This window comes from Copadichromis virginalis, linkage group LG5 (assembly GCF_057382275.1).
Source record: "Copadichromis virginalis isolate Kocher_CV1m ecotype Utaka linkage group LG5, C_Virginalis_male_GT1.1, whole genome shotgun sequence".
In the NCBI taxonomy this organism is placed as follows: Eukaryota; Metazoa; Chordata; class Actinopteri; order Cichliformes; family Cichlidae; genus Copadichromis; species Copadichromis virginalis.
In genome coordinates this window covers 31,489,662-31,512,237 of record NC_140622.1, presented here as the reverse complement: position 1 = coordinate 31,512,237, position 22,576 = coordinate 31,489,662, and the positions used below count along the sequence as shown (strand labels likewise).

The window sequence follows — 22,576 nt, the reverse complement described above, 5'->3', positions numbered from 1 at the left end:
TCAGAGACGGACAGCAAGGGAGGAGTCGTGAGGGTGAAAGAAACCAGACAAGAAACTAATCAGCCCGATGGAGGTTAATTTCTCACAGCAGGAAGTGAGTGTTTACATGACTCGCGTCCAAACCCAGTACTCAAATTCTGTTTTATATAGAAGACTCATTGTTAAACATTCACAATGGATTAGCACTGTTGCCTGGGTTTGAATCCACTGGCCAGCCGAGGCCTGTGCAGGTTCTCTTCAGGTACTCGGGCTTCCTTAAAAAGGCATGCATGCAGGTTAATTGGTGATTTTAAATTTGCATGTAAGCCAGTGGCTATGTGATAGTGATCTTTCCAGGATATATGCAGTGTATCTATTCTACATAGCATCCAGTAAACAGATGTTCGTACAACAGATAAGGACGAGAGCACGTTGGTAAAGTGAAAACTGCATCTAGAACAGAAACAGCTGCATTATACTGCTAACACAACTCTTTACAAGCACCTGCACAGACAGCATGCTAATGCTAAGCTAGCCAGAAACCCGGAGTGATGCTGTGAATGTTGACCCCATCGCAGCAGCCAGACCCTGAACTTCCACAGTAACAACAGCAGAGATTAGCAGTCAGGGTGCAGCCTCTGTTCATGTTTCTACAGTAGAATCACTGCAGTTAACCTTTTTAAGTCACTGTGCTGGTTTTCATCTTTGCCTTGTGTTGATACCTAAAATACTAAGACAAAGATCATGTGGTGTGTCCTCACAGGGACTGTAGCCCATAGGTTAATATTGTTAAATGCTAATTATATGAAAAGGCATTTCAGGCATTCTGTGTAACTTGTGTAATAACGACCCCCAACACGGATCACAACAATGAAGGGAACTACCTCCAACTCGCACAAACATTTGAACACAAAACTTATAATTAATTTACATGAATGTCTTTGATGTGCTGCTAAGAGATGGTGGTGACTCAAAGTGGAGCTAATAAGAATCTAAGAGAATCGCAATCATGACTAATGTCAGTATTGGATTTGGAATTCTTATCAATTCCCATTCCTACTCCCACTGTATCTACTGTCCTGAAGTATTAACCTGGAATTAAGACACTACAGTTTTGTAGTGTTTTTTGGGCGTGTTTAATTTGCACAAGGTCGGCTCTGCCGTTCCTGTGTCTGTTTTGTACCAATGAGGCACTTTTAAGATGTCTCACTGTCCAACACATTACTGAAATTGGTAATTTTCTGGTAATCAGTTGTACAGATAACTGATTACATAATTTCCTTTGGGATAAATAAAGTATTCTGATATCTGCTGGTCTCACAGTCGCTATGACAGATATATGAGATACAGCTCATACAACAAAAACCATGACCTGGGGATCATACCAGTTGCTTGGCTGTTACGCACTAACAGTGGTTTACCAAATTATCTGTCTTTGATTCTCGCATGAATCAAAGGTTTGCAGCAGTTCCAACAAGTATCCAAATGCGGGGGGGGGGGATTTAATACTAAGATGATTCAAAGCTGCAGAAAAATAGTAAACAGGAAAAATAACAAACAAACCCAAAAACAATGAATCCACCAAGGCAGAAAAAAAGAACAGGCAGCAGAGTGAGAACAGGAGAAACCGATGAGAGTAAAAAAAATAGAAAAAGACAAAGTAAAAACAAACAAACAAACAAACACAGAAAGATATCCTTTCAAAATAAAAGAGGAATCTACAGAAATGTGTAAAATTCTGTCGTGAACCACAATGTTCAGATAAGGTCTATAAATACCAGTGAAGCACAATGAAAGTTACAGATTCTTAAAAGAAATAGAGACAGAGAAGTTCAAGCATGAGTAAAATCAGGAACACTTTCCTGTGAAAGTTTTAAGACAACTTAAAGGAAGTCTCTGACTCAGCAAACCAGATTTCCTTCAGTAGAGCACTCCTCGCCTCGAGGTGCTTCTATAAATCTCCTGACCTCTTTAGTTTTAGTTGTGCTGTATTTCAGTCTGGGCTGAATGTTGTTTAAGCTACTACAGATACCTGATAAAGGAACTGTGTTTATACACAGTTCCCAGACGACAGCGTTTCCAGGGAAGTTCTTGCATGTTTTGACAAGATAATGCTAATCTTCATAGTTTAGCTTTACTGTACACTTTCTCATTTTAAAAATGTGATGTGTTTTCTTTGTTCAGTTGTAAATAAAAAAGGGGTTGCATTTTGTTTTTACAGTTTACAGAGCGTCCCAGCGTTTTTGGAAGCGGGGTTGTAAAATTGTATATTTGTCCAATTACTTCTGAGCATCTGAAAATGTGAGACTATATGTATAAACAAGAGTGTAACTCCTAAAAAGTTAATGCAATACTTTTGTTAAAGCCGTCAGTTAAAGCTAAAAGTCTGCATGTCAATCGCACCCTGATGGTGAAGATAAGTTTCCACTTCTAGAACAGACAGAAGGAAAAAACAATGCGCCCAAGCAAAGGACCTTAAAAGGGTCATTTTTAAGGTCCTTTAAAGTGTTTCTGGCTCAGACGCACACAGCAGTGAGCTCGTCCCATCAAATCACAGCCACCTTCACTCACAGCCTGCAGGCTCTTTAAGCAGCAGAGGAGATCCTTGGTGTAGTTGTTCAGGAAAAGGCACCAGGAAATACAAATGGACAAATTATGGGCCACATGGAAGAGAGAAGGAGAATTACCGTGGGCCATAACACACCCACACCAGCTTTTCTCAAACCTTTTGCGACACACCACCTCGGAAAAATTATTAATAATAAAAAAGATGGAATTTTTAGTTAAATAATGATTGCCGCTGATAGCAACAGTAAACTGTTTATTTATTTCTCCCTAAAAAAACCCAAAAAAACATAACCAATATTTCAACATGCAGTGGCTGTGCCCCATCGTTTGGGACGATATCCTCACCTGTAAAGCAACCTGCATCCACATGGGGGCAGTGTTGTACTGAGCAGCTGAGTGTTGCTCATGAACCACCAAACAGCAGGTTTAAGACACTGCAACACTAAATTCATTTGCTGAGTAACATACAGTAAAATACATTAGGACTGCTCAGTAACGCCCCATAGAGGCAGCAGCGTTCATTACAGTCACAACATGAGCAAACATCTTGATTCTGTCCTTCTTACTGTCTTGATGCATGCTCAATCGTTCAGGTAAGTAAATCCCAAAAGGTTGATTCTGTTCATCTGGACGTAGAGTTTTCAGTGGGAGAAACGTTTCGTCACTCATCCAAGTGACTTCTTCAGTCTCAGCTGACTGCAGGTTTCCCCAACCGTATAAACAGGTTTATACAGTTTATACTGTTTTGTTTATAAAAAAAACAACAAAACAGTCTATGCAATACTTTTATTAAAACCCTCAAATTAAAGCTGATGGTCTGCACATCAATCACATCTTGATTGCTTGATTTAAAATGTAATCTAACTGTAAGTGTCACATGCAACTGGCACGGCCTCGGGCAATGTGCACAAGATCTTTCTCTTGGCATTTTTGTCTCTCGGTCCTTGAATCACTCAGGTCTCAAAGAACAGAGCCAAAAGGATATACACCTGCACAATGAAAAGCACTACATCAAAACACTTTAAATGCAACACCTTTTTAACGTTTATGAAAAGCACGAGCAGCTAATACACGGTGTATAACAGAGTCTAATGTACCTGCATTGGTCAACAACTATGAATTCTCTTAAAGACAAATCGCATTGTTACCATGACGTTACTATTGTTTGTTTGTTTTTTGTTTGTTTGTTTTTCTAAGCCTCAAAACCATCAGCTGATTTGGTTAGAAAGCTGCATCCATAAATATCTATGTGCAAGGCACTATCAAGTGCCAATCAGTTGTTTTATAATTTTATTCAATAGGAGCCCGGCAACAGATGGGTGACCTGTCCAGGCTGTACCCCGCCACTCGCCCTGTGGCAGCTGGGATAAGCTTGGTGTTTCCTCTGCAGTGACTGCTCCCTGCTCCACTCTGTGTTACTGGCCAGGAGCAAATATACACATGTTGATTTAGCCATCTTTGAGAATCAATAATCCATTCCTAACCTGGGTTTGACCAACACCTAACTGTCAAACAATTATTATGGATTCAGACCGAAGTGAAGTGAAAATCTGTGAACATTTGCCCCTAACTCCGAACTGGTGGAAGAGTGCACCCTGACTTGTTTTTCCTCACTTTTCTCCCAGCTTTTATTTTCTTCCTTTGTCTACATAAAAGAAAAGTTTAATCACACAGTAGGTGCCAAAAATGATTACATGTGCCCCACCTAGTGGCTGGAAAAGGAGATAAAGGTAAGTGATGCTACCTGGAGGCTGTGGCTGGTAGTGATGTGTCGGTGGCAAACGAAATGGCTCTTAGAGCCGGGTCTTTGAAGTGAACGCCGTGAGCCGACTCCTTATCGCGAGCCGTGGGGCTTTTTTTCCTTTTCTGTCCCTCTCTCTCGTGCATCTCTCGTAATTGAAGTGATCTAGGTAGCTCTGTTTTGGAAGTTCAGTTAACGCTAGAAATGTGTTTTGGAGTTTGTACGTGCTTTGTCTCTAGGGGCCACCGTAAATATTTATATATAAACATTAGGGGTGCAACAATACTCGTATCGATATTGAACCGTTCGATACAGTGCTTTCGGTTCGGTACGCATATGTATCGAACAATACAAAATTTTTAATTTATTTGATCAACTTTCCTTCTGACGATGCTGTCTGTGTTGAGCGCTCAGTGGATCTGCGCTCGACAGTGCAGCCTAGGCGGAGTAGTCGAACGCAGATTCACTGAGCGCAGGGCAAGCTAGCGAGACAGAAGTTAAGCTCTCCTTTTAACATGGACCTCCCCCACCCTCATTCAGATCTGGCGTTTGGAACTATTTTGGTTTTCATGTGACGTATGACCCTGAAGGTAAGCGCGTCATGGACTAAAGTAAAACAGTATGTTGGATGTGCCATGCAATGCTCAATTACATGGGTGGGAGCTAGTGTGTTAGCGCAGTTAGCTCATTAACGTGTTGGCCGTCCAGCCCCATGCATTTCTCTGTAATAAACTCTCTTTTCCAAAGATGAGTGATTCCTCAATCAGATACAGGGCTCGCAAAATCGCTAGCCCAACGTCCCGGAGCTAGCGATTTTTCCAGTCAGGCTACCAAAATTTATCTCTGCCCTGCCCGTCAGCCTATCATAGGAAGGAAAAATATATGTCAATGCTTTTGCATTCTTTCGGAAATGTAGCTGTGTAATTATGTCATTGGCATCGATGAGCCACTGTCAATATGTGACATATTGAAATCGCGTTTGAATTTGCGCTTGTTTTTTTTGCTTTCACTTTGCAATCGCGTGAACTGTGTATAGAGAGCGACATAATTTGTGCACCAATTCCTCTGACATCGTCTTATCAATCGTTAGCTTACTACGCAAACATGACAAGTGAAATCTCCCGCAGCAAGTTTAAACATGTGAGAGGTTGATCGCGCAGAGAATCGCTGAGCGTTATGTGAGTGCGTGTGTAAAAGCAGCAGGATATATATTTTAGTTCTGCTGAGCCAAATAAGACAGGTCAGGGTGAAGAAGTGACAGCCAAAGAAAAGCTTACCACAAAACGGAGAAGTTATGACAAATCAGACTATGAGGCAAAAAGAAAGTGCAGCTTTATGGTTTCATGGACAAAAGAATTTCTGTGGCTGCGATATGACGAGCTAAATAACCAGGGCTGCACATAAGTGGTCTGTGTAAATGACCTCATTAATATTTGGTAAAGTGTTTTGTAAACTTATGAGTGGCTATTATATTGTTGGAGTGAATGCTTTTATTTTGAAAGTCACAGAGCGACAAGGTGCCGTAAATCAAGTGGCGTAAACCATATGGCAGAAGCGCGAGTTTTAATGCACAGAGAGGAGGTGTGCTCTATGGTTAATGGACGGGAATGGGAAAAAGAACGGCTATTAAGGTGCAACACTGAGTCGAAAGCAGTTTCTTAGCACCTGGTTGATGAGGGAACAAGGTTTGTAACAAAGTTTGTCCTGTAGATATGTATTTTGTTGTTTTACGGAGCATATAGCTGCTGACCGCTACTAAGCATAAAGGCTAAGTTTTCACCCACTAGAGGGTGCTAACGTACCTCGTCATGTTTAGGCAGCGATGCAACGATTTCCCTGTTATATGCAATAATTTACAAGTTTTAGTGTTATTTGTTATGTAAGGTAAGGAGAATTAATTTGTGATTAATGAATAAGTCAAAAGGTTAAAGGTAACACACTGTTTGATTTACTAATAGTCTTTTATTCTGTATGTTGTAGCTCTTACGGTGTGTTCACATACACGGCTGTTTAATAAAAGGATTGTGAACCATCAGTTTGAGAGACCATCTTTTCAACCGGGGATGCTACAGTCTGCAGGTGCGCATTCGCTGTCAAAATAAAAAATGCGCACAAGATAAGAAGTTGCAACGCGTGTTTGCGTACATAAGATTTTCAGGAGGAGGACAGACATTTGTTTAGAACTCTTAAAGATGTCGAAGAAGCTCCTTTAAGCAATTACTGTGATGTTCCTCCACCTCCAAAGAAATGTCAGGAGTCCGAACCACAAAAGAAGCGCGTATTCTCGGAAAAGTGGTTGCAGGAGGTGAGCTGGCTTCAAACAAATGATGAACGCACAGAGATGTGGTCCAGAATGAGCCGTGAAAATTTAATAAATGACAAATTAAAAAGGCATGAACATTTTTTTTGTATCGAAAAAATATCGAACCGTGACACCAAAGTATCGAACCGAACCGTTAATTTTGTGTATCGTTGCACCCCTAATAAACATATATAAATAAAACCACTTTTTTTTACATTAGTAATTCCTTTTGTGCATAATTTTATATTATTGTTAATAATAAATTAATTAAAGCAACAAAACAACCCGAAGAGCCGGTTGGGAGCCGACTCTTTTTAGTGAGTCGAGCCGAAAGAGCCGGTTCTCTAAAAAGAGCTGGAAATCTCATCACTAGTTGCTGGAGCAGGAAGACAGTCTTTGACCTCACAAGATCAAGACCTCTACAGACACTGCTCCTTATTTCACACAATCCTTAGTTAGTCTTTGAAATCCTTATTTTTAGTTTAGTTTGGTAATGTTTGCATTTATTGCAAAAATTAATACTGCTTAATCTTGGCAACAACGCTTCTCTGTGGACCTTGGATTATTTTGGACATAAAGAGTCAGTCACTGTCTGTGGCATCAGGTGAATCCAGTCTTTGGGAGAGTCTCTGCTAAAAGAGTTTTGTGACCCAAATTTTTCTCCAAGGTTTAAACAGTGAAGTCAGGTTGATTTCCGTAGACTTTGTTCAGCAAAAGATGAATTCAAAGCCACAGGAAGTCATTCCTGCCTGCGGCCATCAAACTTTATAACTCCTTCTTGTGATACCTGGACTAATTTTACTTTTCTGTACTATCCATGTAGTATTTCTAATATTTAATTCTAATTTAACACATCACTTTGACTGCTTTTATTCATTTTTGTTTTATATATTGAGATTCCTTTTTCTATCTTCTCCCAGGATTATTAAATACCCCTGAGTCTGTGAATGCACCATTACTCCAACCTAGCCCAACCGTTATCTCTAAAACCAAGTGTTGTCTTCAAATAGGCCTTTGAAGGGGCAGGCCAGCCAAACAGTTCCAGCTTTTACAAAGGCAACTCTGATGGACTAAACCTTTGAGACTGTTATGGTCGCAAAAGCACATAAATCTGCGCACACACTGAAATACACACATGCGCACTCAGAGATAAATGCACAAATGCTTTTGCTTCAACGATGACCTCATGTAAACCTCTAATTTGTAGATACTTTCATGCAGGCAGCGATGTGAAATGACACACACTGTATACAGTAGTGAGTAGTAGTTTATCTAAAAGCCACTGAGGTTAAGAAAAGGCAACCAGATGTGGAAAGATGCAAACTCACTCAGGTTTTATGACCCCTGCGGTGCTTTTTATGATCGCCTTCATGTGATGCATTAAGGGGACATCTGTAAATAAGAGCTCTTACAAAACAGTCTGGTTTTCATCCCCCCCAGCAGGTTCAGGTCTAGTTTTATTTTTAAAAAAACCTGACATTCAAAATCTGACAAAAAATAAAATAAAATAAAATCACAAGTTGACACAGCTTTATTTCAAATTTCAATGGCTTTATTTTATGTGTATAGATTTGTATATATTTATATATATATATATATTTATATATTAGATATATATATATATCTTTATGTAACAACTTGTACTCAGTTGCTTGACTATCATCTTTTGTTCAGCTTAAGTTCAAACGACATGACACTAAGACCAAGGCATTCCACATGTTCATATTTTACAAAAGAGTAAAGAAAACGTGTGCGCGCGTGTATGTGCATCTGTGTGCACACAGCTGCTGTACACAAACACACACACACACGCGTGCACACACACACACACACACACACACACACAGACATATATCAGTGTACAGGTGGTGTCGTGGTTCTGTCTGTACAAAGAACTGGAACACAAAAAGCAGATAAAGACGGAGACGAGCGGACAGAGTGAGAGCGCGAGGGAGAGAAACCGGATGAACCACTGGAGGCGAACTGAAGGATTCTGTTGCATAGATTGAAGCAAACAGGAGGAGGGTGTCTGACAGGAACGGACAGGATGGGAGTGAACAACAGGGAAGGTGACACACACACACGCACTGAGGAAACACACCTTTGTCGAGCCAATACATCCACACGAACACACTCAGGGAAGCACAGGACATTTTATTTTGGCTCAAACAACAAACCACCGCTGCGGCTCAGAGTCTAGCAGACAGGACCGAAGACACAGAGGTCACGACCTCTGCGTTTCAGCTGATGGAAAGCTAAAGGACCACCAAAGCTGTTACACCTCATTCAAAGGGGGACACCAAATGTTTTGTGCTAAACTCCATGTCTGTCCGTCCAATAAAGTGTCCAGATATTTCACTAAAATGTCACCCTCGTGTTAGCACTGAAGGGAAAGTCAGTGTGAAGGATTTTTCTTTTAGGGAGTCTGATCGCCACTGTGGCCGACCAGATCTGTGGACGCCACGAAGCCAGCCAGGCTCCCTCATCTATCACGGTGTTCCTTTATCCCAGAGGGAGAAGATTCCCTGTCCGAGAATCACGAATGTTTGTGCAGAGATTTCAGTTCTGACAGAGCGTCCAACGGTTACTCCGATATTCTAGTCTGGACCAAAGCAGCCGACCAGATAACCAACACTGGTCAGCTGTGATGATAGAGCACGGTTGAATTTTGGGATTTTTATCTTTGTTTAATCTCGTCGCATCACGTGTTTTTTGTAAAGCACTTTTTAACATTGTTTTGATTCATATTAATTCAACTAAAGCTGAAAAGTATTACAACTTGGACACATAAACAGTGTTTTACAAGAAAGGAAGAAATGCAGTTTGGAACTTGTACATTTCACTACTTTTAGGCATTAATGTCAAGTTTCAAGTTTACTCGATGATGTTGAGAAACAGAACGCTGATAACAGAGTTGCAGACTTAATAAGGATCAAAATAATTAGAGACAAACATTTTATCTTTGCTTGCGCTGGGGGCTGAATTGTGTTCATGACCTCAGTGTTGCTTTAATCCTGTCAGCGACCCTGCTGTCAGATTTCATGCTTCATGCACTTTAACCCAGTCCTTTCCACTGTGATGCTAAATTCTACAGCCTGATAAAAACAAAATAAATAAACATTGAGTCCATAATTGTTTGTATCTAAGCTGCAGCTGTTTATTAATGTAGGCTTGAAGTAAAACGTTCTCTTTTGTGGAAACTGAAGGACTAAAGGATTTATTTTGTGTCTTCAAACAGGAAACGTTATGGCATTTTGCACGCTGCTCGACACAATTAGGTGCCGCTTGAGATTTTAACACTAAAATAGGGAACGTGGCTGTTTTTCTTTGTATTACATGGAGGGTAAATGAAAATGGGGAAACAAGGCAGAGCCCACATTTCACAGCTAAAAAAAACAGTTCAAATCCCTAAATCATATCACATGATGACTCCATTATCCTCCTTTTTCTGTCCAGCGTAGCCTGTAGAGAGATTCAGGAGGATAATGGATCGATGAATGTGATCGGTGGGATGAATGGACGCCCACCTGAACCACATCATGCTGAATGTTTCAGGCCTGTTTAATTGCCATCACCTTCCTCCCTCCTCCTCCTCTTACTGCACACAAGAGGGTGATGAGTTCAGTAGGGTCTGTAAAAGTGAGTGTTTGTGTGATATGAAAGAGAATAAGGAGAGGAGAGACGTGATGAGTGGACTTATGTGTTAAATGAGATGATGAAAAAAAAGAAGAACCTTCATCTTTCATCAATCCATCCACCAGAAGTCGCACAGTTTTAATTTCCTCAGTGTTTCACCTCACAGTGCACATACCCGTGTGTGTGTGTAATGCTGCATGTGTTGGGGGCCGCGTAACTGAGATTCATTTAGAAAACAAGTCAACATTTGGGATGTTTCATTCCATACTAAAACATGCAGAACACAGAACATTGAACACATATACTGAACAGTTAGTTTTATCCAAATGCAGTTTCTCTTTTTTCTGTTTGGTTTTTTTTTATCTTTTTTTTTTTTTTTATCTTTTTTTCCCGTACAGAGTGATTTTAGGATACACAGAACACGACGGAAACCAATCGCACCAGGTTGGACATATTGCTTTAAACCACCAAATTTTGTATATATGTCATGCATGCCACATAGATGATATTATGTTTATACAAAAATAACACCAACGCCTATTACTGTGTATCATAGTAATTACAGAAAAAAAACTTTCAGTCTTTTTTGCAATGAAGTTCAACTGAGAAACCTTATACATCTATGTATTTATATCTAATACACATATACATACAAATATATATTAGATATAAATACATAGATATACTATATAAATATATAGATATATATGTTAAATGGTTATGACTTTTCCAGCTGTGATATTCCAGTTCGACTGAACCCCCTTTTTTTTCTTTGTTAACGTTTGATGTGGTTGTGAAGGTTCTTTAAAGATTTCCTGTTGTGAAAAAAGGCAGTGCTCTGAAGAAGAAGAAGCAACGCAGTCAAAATGCAACAGTGACCGGATAAGACGCGAGTTCCTTCTCCATACAGAAGTCCTAATGAGGGAAGAAAAAAAAAAGAAGATCTGTGGCAAAATGAGATCTTATCTAGTCCAGAAATGAACTTTCGAAAAACTAAATCCAGGTGAGGATTTTCAGTCTGCTGAGTGTCGTGTGGACTGTTTTTTTGTTTGCGACGTGGCTGAAACCAGTAGCACAAACAGGCCGCCGCAGAGTCTCTGATTGCATGGCTCTGCTTGTGCAGCTGGCATGAGACGTGAGGGGCAACCAGTCCAAGCAGTCCAACACATGACCACCGCGGCCACAGTGAGGCGATGGCGAGAGCACGGGTGGGGGTGGGGGAGCACTCTTATCCAGACAGGAGGGAGGAGAAGCGAGGCGAGGGGAGGCGGTGACAAAGTTGTGCAGAAGAAAAAGACGACTTTGGCAGAACATTCTTAAAGCTTTGCTGGGTGATGATTGGCTGATTGCCCCCTCTCCCATTTCCTGTCACCGACACAGACAGCAGGTACACTTCATTCACTTATTTGACAATATTTACACTGTACTGACTCTAAGGAGGAGTGCAGGTGTTGAGCAGTTAGACAAAACAAAGAGGAAACACGTCATCATTTGGAGGGCGTGTCTCGTTTACAGCCAACGGACACGTGTCGGGAAGAGGAAGTGATGTCACCAGCGCTCTTAAGTTCCTTCTCTCTTCCCGGAAACAGTTTCTGAAAGCTGTTAGTCGCATATAAAACGGTGATGACCTCCACAGCTGCAGCTGTGTCCCTCCACAGGCTCCGCCTCCTCCAAGATCTGAATTTCATGACCACAAAAACAAACAAACTGTGGTCCAGGGCCGGATTGAAACTTCTTAGGGTTCTTACAGACAAGTCCCCCTTTACCCCCAATATGTAACCATGCACATTAATGCCTCAAGTAAATTCATAAAGCTCCTGCTGTACCTGGATGTTGTAATAAATATTAACTCTACAAAGTGAAGCCTCACCTTTATCAGTTTAACCAGTGACCGAGTCCTGAACACAAAGCCAAGTCGCTGTGGGCTCAAATACATTCAGTCTAACCTGGTTTGGGCAGAGCGCTAAATTTTAGAGCTAACCAGACCACGCCTTGTGACAATTTTGGACGAGGGCTCAAAGACTTACAGCAACACTAAGATTACCTAAAGCTTGACTTAGAGTACAGCACTGAATCCACACTCCATCCTGATGTGCACGACACAGGATTGGTCTACTCGGTGGTACCAAAGTCTTTCTTGAAGCAACTCACAGAACTGGTTATCCTGCAAGCCCTTACATGGGCATTTATTTTGAAAAAACAGCTTAAAAAGTCATTTTTCAACTTTGCCCCAGAATAAGATTTTCAATAAAGAAGTTAGACTTGTCCCACGATTCTTTCTCTCTCTGTCGCCTGTGTTTGCTGTGCATACACTGTAAAACCCATTGATTAGCACTCTGTTAATGCCTCTGTTGAACCAAATGTAATAGGCTGTGATTGTATCTAGTGCGATCACAATGCTAATGCAATGGCTGGTATTCTGCCAGTGTACATGGCATTTTCTCATTTTTACAGCTCAGTTCCCTTCTTCCTGCTTTAAAGTAAAAGTAACTGTTGTTCAGAGTCCAACGTGAGCAGCTCAGCTAGTAAAAGCAAAGATGGCCGCTCTGGGGTTTGTGGCAATTCAATGCAGAACTTCAAATTAAGCTTAAAGCCTTTGACCTTGAGTCTGGGAGGTCAGAGCTTGCTTTGTGATTTGGTCTGTCTCTGTACTGACTACAACTACATGGAGCTTACTTTCGGAGGTTTTTCTCGCAGAGGGGTTGGGAAGTCAATTTGGACAAAGGTGGGCGTGCCTTCACGGACCACGGCCCCTTCAAAACGGAGGCGGAGCATGACGTGGGACACAGCTTTGATCCTCTTTAAAGTCATCAGCTCCGACACCTGCAAGCTGGAAAACAGCATCAATCCACTCATTCAAAGAAATCAGTCGCTGTAGCTTCAAAGCAGAGAAACAAACAAACCCAGAGGTTGGATAAATAATTATACACTCCCATTTAATGTTTGATACAGTTAGCTGATGCATTTTCTGAACTCTAATGGAGTTGGATAACTGCGAAAAATCACTTAAGGTGTAGTGTGTCACAACATCTCAGGTAAAGTGATTATACTCATGTAAAAGGGGGCTGATGGGACTAGACTGTTCAGATTCCAATTGATTGGGCGACAGGAAGTAAACAAGTCACTGCAGGTTTCTGAGCCCTAACGTCAGGTGACCAAGACGACACACGTGGCAGAAATATTTAGAGAGCTGTAAAAAGACAGAGTCCACGGTAGGTTCATCTCATTCATGTACGGTACTGTCACCAAACTCTTCAGCCTATACATATATATTCATATATCTCCAAAATATTAAAAAGTACTTAATATAAAAATACAGAAGAATTGTAAAAAATGAGCAAAACATTGAATTTTATATGAAAACCATGCAAGAAAGATTCCCCATTTAGTTAAATAGTAACTCTAAGATTCAGGAAAACAAGGGAGTGAAAGGGAAGTGGTCGGATGAGAGAAGCGCAGACGAACTGCCACCGACTCGCTTTTCATGTAAACATTGTAGAGGTCCTTTTAACTTGGTTCGGCAGTGACGACTGAAGATTTTTCTCCTTGTTTTTTTTCTTCTTTTGTTTCTTTTTTGGTCGTGTTTGAAGTAAAAGGGCCAGGGGAGGAGAGAGGGTGTGTGCTGGGACGGGGTTAGAAAGGGTGAGGGGTGAGAAAGTCCAAAGCAAACCTCGATAACAATGAGATTTAAAAAAAAAAAATCAATACAGACAACCTATAAAATATGGCTCTGAGTTACATAGAAAAAGCTCATCAGTGGGGAAACCTAGTCATGACAAAAGTTGGAAATATGGCAGTAGTAGCACATTACTTCAATAACGTGTCCTAGTTCAGAGATAGGTTGATGGCTGCTAGTCAGACTAAGAGGGGATTAGACGCACCGCTGCTTCTGATTGGAGGATGAGTCTTTCTTCTTTTAAGACAGTAATCTGCAGACAAGCAGGAAGTACTAAGCGGCAGCAGGAACACAGTGGATTTTAATCTATAGGCTGACTGGTGACATCATCAGTCTCCCGTAAACCTCAGCATGGCCGCCACACTGATGCCTGCCAATCAGACACAGCAGAGAAGAGAGCAATGATGTTGATGGTGAAGATCAAACATCTTCTCCGCTCCTGGCTGTGTGATGTCACTGACAGCTGATTTAAGTTTATGTTATAAAGTTATAAAGTCTGAGAAAGGAGCTAAGATTTGTCTTAAACACAGGCAGACGGTCCAGACGCTGTTTAAAGCTCCATTTACTTCCTGTCTTTGCCCCAAAAACAGACTTGTCAGCGGTGCAGTCGTTTTCTGTTTAACACGCGTTTAAACTCACTTCTTTTACCAGCGCCACAGTCAGACTGCAAAAATGTGAGTGACACCAACAGATGTGAGCTGCCCGTAGGCTTAAAATGCTTCAGATTCACTGATAGCAAAACTAAACTTTGTGGCAAGCCTACATTCTGTATCGACCTGTATCCCCATGTGATGTCTGTGTTGTGTGTGTAAGGTCGGGGGGGGGGTCCCATTTCACTGCAGGGCAACCTGCACGTGGCGAATTAAGCCTTGATTGATTGATTGATTGACATTCATGGGTCCAGACATGAAGCACTAAGAGTACAATCTGACCTCTGACAGAGACGATCTTTAAGAAATGGGTAGAAGACTAAATAAGATTTGAAATGCTTTACCTAAACTTTTCCTTGAACAAACTAAAAGGTTAATACTCCTTCATCCTCTGAAGGAAATGTTTACTCTTTAAGCAAATACCCTAAGAAGTTAGTTGTGATCAATTGTAACTTGTTGATGGTGGGCGGGTTTTGTCTAATACGAGCCTGTCGGAGTGTAGAGTGAGGAGACACAAACGAGAGTTACAGTTTTCACACCTATCGGTATGCAAACATCTGCTTGGGAGTGACATAAATTTGGTCAGCAAAGGGTCACGTCCCTGTGCCCGGTGTATCGAGAGGACAACCGTGATTCCTCTCAGAGGAAGAGCACCGACTTAACCTCGGTGTCCAGGTGCGAGTATTACAAGACCAGAGATGAGAATGCATGTGTTTTAGTCTGTCTCTATCCATGTATTACTATTTTGATTGTATTCAACCTCTCCTAGCTGAAAGCATCTCTGTGCACAGCTGCCGACATGAGATTGGAGTGGGCCGGTCGCAGCCACGTGGCGAGCGAGCGACACGGTGGGGGTCGAGCAGTGGAAAAAACAGGCTGCAGCTTTTGTTTGTTGTCGTTGGCCCTCGGGGCTTTCCGTGTGTGTGGCGACCTCATCTTACCAGCGATACCTGTGTTGTGACAACACCGAGACAGACATTGGATTTCAGGGCTTTGTGACTTCGCATTACCCCGATACCGAAACTTTTATTGCACTCGCCTACTCTGAAACACACGCGGACGCCGGGGTATCGATTGTGTTAAACACCCTGATGGTTTCCTCTGCCAGAATATCGATGAGGCTGCCGTGGTAACAGGAGGTTCAGTCCTACAGACAGGAAGCTCATGGAGCTCTGAACAGACGCTGCTGCAGACGCACAAAGTTGAAACAGAATCCCGAATATTCATTCCTACTGTACGTTATCATGCGACTCAACACGAATTAAACAAAAACATGCATCCTACTAGAGACGGAAAACATGAACCACACTCCCGTTTCCTATCCTCACAGGGGACAAACTGGGGGAGGGGCAGAGAGAACCAGAACCCTGACTGGATGAGATGAGGTCAGAACCCCCACTGAGCAGAAAGCGAGCCCCCTCCAGACGCTGCCGTCTTCAGTATTTTTGGGTAGTAAACATTCTGTTCTTCCACATGCAACACAGCAGCTAAAAAAAAAAAAAAAAGCAACACATACAGACACGATAAAGGGAAAAACATTATTTTAACCTTGAAAGCTGTAGTGTCACACTCACAAGACATTCTCAGGAGTCTGAATCAACCATCGATTGACATTCGTTAGAAGGTTTCAAAAAGAAATCAAGATCAAGGTCTAAAAAAACAAACAAAACAAAACAAAAAACAACAATAATAATAATAAGGTTACATTTTTGCATTTGCCTAAAAATCTTCTGATCAACAAACCCGGCTTATAGCTGTGTAGAAGAGCGGAAGCGTATGTACATCTGATTCACTGCACTCTTTGAAAAGTTCGGTGCCGTTTGAGAACGCAGGAATGAAGCGAGTACAGAACACAACATGCTGCTGCTGCGAGTCCTGCAAGGATCGAATCCAATAAAGTTTAAAAGCTTTTCAAAAAGAATGTCAAGTTAAAAAAAACAAAAAAAGGAAGAAAAAAAACAAAACATGAATGGACTAGAAGAGGCCTTCCACTGTGGAGACTCTATCAGACTTACAGGCAGCACGACGCCACAGTCAGTATGAAAAACACAACGTGGCAGGAATGACTGAGGGGGGGGTGGAGACGATGTGAAGCATGTGTGTGTGCAGAATGAGTCATGACTCCCTTCCTCGGTGTGACAGTTCGGTTGGTGGGGTGACAGATGATGCTGATGAAGAGGAGAGAGGAGGAACTCAGATGGATTAATCGAGGTTGAGGGGGAAGGTGGTGGGCAAGTCTTCTCCTCCCCGGATCAATGATGAGGAGCTGGGGAGGGGGTCGATTTCGTCTCCAGTCTCCTTAATGGTGGGGATGCGAGCCTCCTCCTCCTCGGACAAGGGCACGAACTCAGGATGGGCCATGAAGTTGTGGATGGAGCTACGGGACTCTGGGCTCTCCAGCCCCGCGTACAGGGAGCTACGGAACGCATTCACCACCTTAATCTGAAACAAAGAGAGGAAACAAACGTCAGAGGAGGTCTCGTAGGTGGGCAGCCATTTCTACACAAACAAAAACAAAACTGGCAGCAGGGGCTGATGGGACACGTGGCGGTCGTGCGTCTGAATCTGGGCACGGAAATGAGAAAAGAAAAAAAACACAACGAGTGGAACAGCTGAATGAGAACACGGTTGGAAAGCTGAAAATATCCACAAAACATCAACGCAAAAAAGGTCAATGCTGGAGGCAGCTCATAGCAGGAAGTGCATCAAAAAAAAACACACAACAAAAACAAAAGCATCATCAGGGAGTCACATGTGGAGAAGCACTGAATCACAATCACCACAGTACGCACACCTGCACACAAGCACACAAGCACACACGTCTGCAGAGAGAGTTCGATTGATGCTTTCTCTACATCTATAATTCTGCTTTTTAATATCTGACAGTTAAATATTGATACGATGTGTCCAAAAGTCTGTGGACACCTTAGTTACAGTTAAACTGGGTTCTTAATGTATGAGCACATCGACAAAAGAATGCATCATCACATGTTTTATCTTTCTACACACGAACTTATGCCTAGTTAACTTTTAGCCATCACAGCCGACTTAACCTTAACAAAACCGCCACTGTAACCGTCACTTCACTAACATTCGAAAACCCCATTTAAACCAGCGCAGATCTCACAATTAGCAATGTTAACTAAATTTATCTGATGTGTTCATTTATCCCTGAGCTGGCACTCAGTCATCAAAACTTCCTGACAGAAGACGCTGCATGTTATCAACCCGCTCCCCCACTCGTCTAGCTCCAGATGTCGAAGCTGTATGCGCTCCCATTCAGCCACTGCAGTATTAATGAGGACGGATGCTGGCGCTGGGTGATGAGGCCTGACACACAGTGGGTGTTGTAGTTCTTTCCAGAGTGGATAGATTGGGGCTGGGCTCTGTTCCCCCCCCCCCCCCCCCTTTCTTTTCTACCAAACTGGAAAAATATTTACTAATAATTATTTTTGTACATTGGGGAATCGTCACATTGTGTCACACTGAAAGAGTAATAGGATTACCTGAAACGTAATACAGACTACAAACATATTTGTTTTCAGATTTTCTCTCACTGGAAAGCAGGGGCTAACACCAGGACAAACGCACTCATACTACATAATACAGTAAAGGGTGTGAATGGTTTTGATTCACCCAGCCTTCGTGATCTCATACCTGATGAGAGATCACCCAAAATGACTCAAAAAACACATGCAAGTCTTTCGTTACATTTGTAAGAGATCAGTCTCTGAGAATGAATTCCTAAACTGAACCTTAAAAAATTTAAGCACAGTATGAAATGCATCTGTGGAGCTATTTGTTTAGACAAAACTCTTATTCTGCTGCCCAGTTTTAGATGACAAGTTTGTTAAATAAAAATTATACTGTAGGGGGAAAAAAAGGCATAATCACGAACACAGAAGCGTCTTTATTTGTATGGTGCTTAAATAGCTGATTAAAATTTCAGTTTCAGTAAATTTGTATTATTTTTAAAGCCATGAACCAATCACAGCGCTTCCCTGCACTGGGCAGCCTGAAATCACAAACCAAAAATATGTTTCCAATCAATAACTAATTAATAAATATGTCCAGTAAGGACAATGAGTGACGGGTGGCGGGGGGGTTTCAGGTTCAAGCAATACAGCATCGCCTCGCATGATTATAGTCCCAAAACGGAAAAGCCTGGATCGGATTTGTCTTCTTTGTCTACAAAGAAGGTTTAATTAGCAGGAATGTCCCACAATGTAACAGTGACAGCAACAGTGGCCTAAAAACCCCCAAACATTTTCTTCTGAGAGATTCATTGGATGATTTTTAAATTTTAAACTGTGAAAGCAGTGTCCGCATTCCAGGAAAGTGTAATAAAACCATTTTTGCCACTAAAACCAACAATTAATATTAAATTTTATCCTCCCGAGTCGGTTCCTGCGTGTTAAAAGATTTCCCCAGTGGATGAAAGGGTTACTTTGAGTCAAAAAACGGGCTCCGACTGTGGTTTGTAGCCACTCCAGTTCTTGGCCTGATTGTTGGAAGCTGCACCATCTGTAGTTCTCAGCGCTTACCTGGGAAAGTGAAATCTGGAGGCTTGTGACTGGGAGGTCTAATCTGAATCTGGCTAAAATTTAACCTCAATGCATGATCTCGTCTATGCAAATAAGATATAAATACCATAAACTAACTGTCCTGCAGCAAACTGACTTTCTGGGGTCACTGCTGGTTGGAGGGCACGTTTTACCAACTCGGCTATGATGGCGTCAGCGAGAATACCGAAATATTTCAGCCGATCCCCGACCCCAGTAAACACCACACACATAACAAACACAATCTCACTATTAAGCATTTCTAATCACGTTCCGAGTGAGAATCGTTTTGTCCTCGGCCTGCTCTCCTCTCTCGGCCTAAAGTCGTTTTCTGTGTGATGAATCCGCAGATGCTGCAGCTGATCACACTGATTTAGACGCACCAGTAGACACTCTTCATTATAATTAATAACCCTGCAGTTCAAAGCTCTCTATTACTGAACCACAAGAGAGCTGCAGGCTGAGCTCTGCAGCTTAGAGCATGCATGCAACAACCACAAACACTCGTGCATACACAAAGCTCACAAGTTAAAAAGCTCTTGGCTGTTAAACCACGAGGGAGACTTGCTCAGCCTGACAGATTTAACCCTACACAGGATTAACCCATAAAATTATCTCGATGACCAGGATGTTGCCTCAGAGAAATAGAGGGGGAAAAAAAATCAACAAAGAAAATGGGACGGGGAAATGAGAGCGATTCATCGTCTCTTTCTCTTCTAGTAGGTCACACGTGCCTTTAGTGACTTGTCAGGCACCAAGTCTCATCATGGGTTAATAGATGCATGGTGAGTTTAATTCTTCATGCAGGATGGAAGTGATGGAAGTAATAACAAGAAAAAAAGATGAATATAAAAGCACAGGAAGGTGAAGTGGACAGCACATGGAAGCAGAGAGATGGAAACAGATCAGGTTGTCTGCAGGCTCTCTCAGTACTTTTTTCTCTGGCTTTTACAGTCAAACTGCAGTTCACACTGGTGTCTATTCAAAGCCGTAATGTACATACTGAACACTTTAGAAGGATTTAATAAAACACATTCAGTGTAATTTTTTCTGTACAATAGAGCTGAAAATGTTTGAATGTTCTAGAAATGCTGAACTGAATGAAAGAAACATCTGAATGCTGCAACAAATCATCTAAAAGAATCTTAAACCTTTGTTTCTCACTCGCACCACTGTTCGAATGAAGCAGGGTAACATGAAGCAAATTAGCAAGTTTTAAAGATGTTCACTTTTTCTCCAAATATGCTTTTTAATATCTTGTGATGTTCAGCTCTTACTATACTCACATCTTCAAACTTGTTTACTTATAGATTTCAGCAGCAGCATCACAGCTTTATTTGCGGTTTTAATTGCAGTGATTGCAAACGGAGCTTTTTCACCTCGCTGCTGGTTTACATTTAAAGCTCTCCACCAAACCTTTGGGGGGCTTTTATTGTAAAGCTGCGGTAGACAATACAACTTAGCCACGAGTGTGATTAGAAGAGCTTTCTAAGCTATGCTCCTTGTGAAGGAAGGAAAGTAGAAAAGAAAGAAAAGTTTCTATTTAGTGAGCAGTTAATAAATAACCTAGACACACTCTTCACATGAAAAATTCCAGATCAGTTCAGGGCGTGCAGACACCCAGTTACGACAGCAGCAGTGCAGTGGCTTCAGTGTCGGTAAGTCATGCAACGTTCAAACAGAGGAAAAAAAAGACAGAGTCCAGCCTGGTGGAGCGTGCTGTTAGCTGGCCTCCAGTCACCGACTCACTGCCTGCAGTGGAGGAGGAAGCAGCAGCAGCGGGGGGCAGAGCCCCACCCGAGTTGGTGAGAGAGGAGGAGGAGCTAAGCCCTATGTGGGTGGGGCTAGAGAGAGTTTTGGCAGCAGTGGCGTCATTGTGCTGGCTGACGACGGACGGCTGGCGGCGCAGGGCACCGGGCACCGCCGCCTGGCTCGTCTGGAAGGTATAGACCACATCCATCTGAAGGAAGGACAGTCACAACACACTGTTAGAGAGCAGAGAGAGCAAGAAGACAGCACAGAGGAACAGACTTCTGCAGAGGTTAGAGACAGTGCAGTCTGACCTTTTAATTCATTCGGACGTAAAGAAGAGGTAGTGCAAGTACAGCGATGAAGACAAGCACATCTGATTAAATTACTCAATTTCAGGGTAGTTTACATTTAGTGTTAGCTGGCAGGAAACAGTGCAATGGCATTAGCTGATAAAATGTTGTGCATCAATCTACGATGAGACTCATCTATGTCATGCTTTGCTGCTAACAGCGTCACTGGGACTGTATCAGTCTGAATATGTCACACATTCAGTGGTAAGATTTTAAATTGTCCTGACAAAAGGGTGACGCTATGTTTTCAATGAAAGTTGGCACAGATTCTGAGCCTTTCCCTCTCATACTGACTTGAATTAATCATCCAACCACAAATATCAAAACTGTAAAAAAAATCATCTGATCAAAACCAACTAATATTTAATTTCATTCATCAAGATCAGTGCCGATGAAATAGACAGATTTTATTAAGTGGATCCTTTCCTTATTTTCTGTCATGTATGTATACACTGATGCTGAAAGGTCATTTTAAACTTTGCAAAGTTTCAAATAATGGATGATTTTGAATTGTGAATCATGGAACGCTTCTCTGTCAGAAGCTGGGTATCTACTGTCCCCACACTGAACAGACTGTATCCAGCATTTAAATTCAACAGTTAGTTTTACTGAAAGAAAGCAAATGGACATTATGGCAGTAAGAAACTTTCTGATTTTTCCATTGAGGTATTTCTTGCATATTTAGTACATTTGTTAAAGAAAAAGCAAAATAAAATATCAAATCTTCCAATGGGATAACCTCTGCAGTCCTTATCTGTGCTGCTGCAATACAGAAAAACTGAGCTACTGACACTTTTAGCAGGTAGAGACACTAGAATATGAAGGAGAAACAAAGATGAGAAAGAGATCAGGACAGAGGAGAAGTTGTAACAGCAAGGAGAAGTTTGAGAGCTGTCATTTAGTGTCAAAATGTGAAAATCCTCTGACAGAACGAAGGGATGAAGAAAGAAATGGAACAGTGAATAAAGAGCTTTTGAATCAGGCTTACGGCACTCTGAGAGAGAGAGAGCTGAGACAGGAGAAAGAGAAATGTGTCATTTGGAATGACTGATAAAGTTTCTGCAGCGAGGTGCTGCATGTAGCAATTATTCCCCCACTGTGTCTGACTGTTGAGGCGTTGAGCGGCACAACACTGCCCACCAGGATTAGAGAGGAAGAGGACAGGAAGAGGAGCGTGGAGAGATAAGAACCTAATTAGCTTGCAGCCTTTCGTCGCCTCCCTCTCCATCATCGCTTCCTCCCATCCTCCCATCCCGAGAGGACAACACTGATATTACAGATACACAGCCCCGAAGAGAAAAAGGAGAGCGTCCTCAGTTCTGTACAGGAGATCCGATGGCAGACAGAGAGAAGTGGAGGA

The 22,576-nt window shown here is 41.9% G+C and overlaps 1 protein-coding gene across 3 annotated transcripts in view; it reads right to left on the bottom strand.

Moving 5' to 3' along the window:
- Positions 1-13,136: 13,136 nt before the first annotated feature.
- LOC146710070 (plasma membrane calcium-transporting ATPase 1-like) overlaps positions 13,137-22,576 on the bottom strand; it is a 128,110-nt gene continuing 118,670 nt past the window's right edge. For 2 of the 3 annotated variants that reach the window (XM_085457323.1, XM_085457321.1), the window contains one exon: positions 13,137-16,994. In XM_085457323.1, the coding sequence (XP_085313449.1) occupies positions 16,755-16,994 (240 nt within the window). In that variant the 3' untranslated portion in view covers positions 13,137-16,754. Of the gene's footprint in view, positions 16,995-20,863; positions 21,075-22,576 lie in introns of all 3 variants that reach the window. The other variant, XM_085457322.1, reaches the window with a different exon arrangement.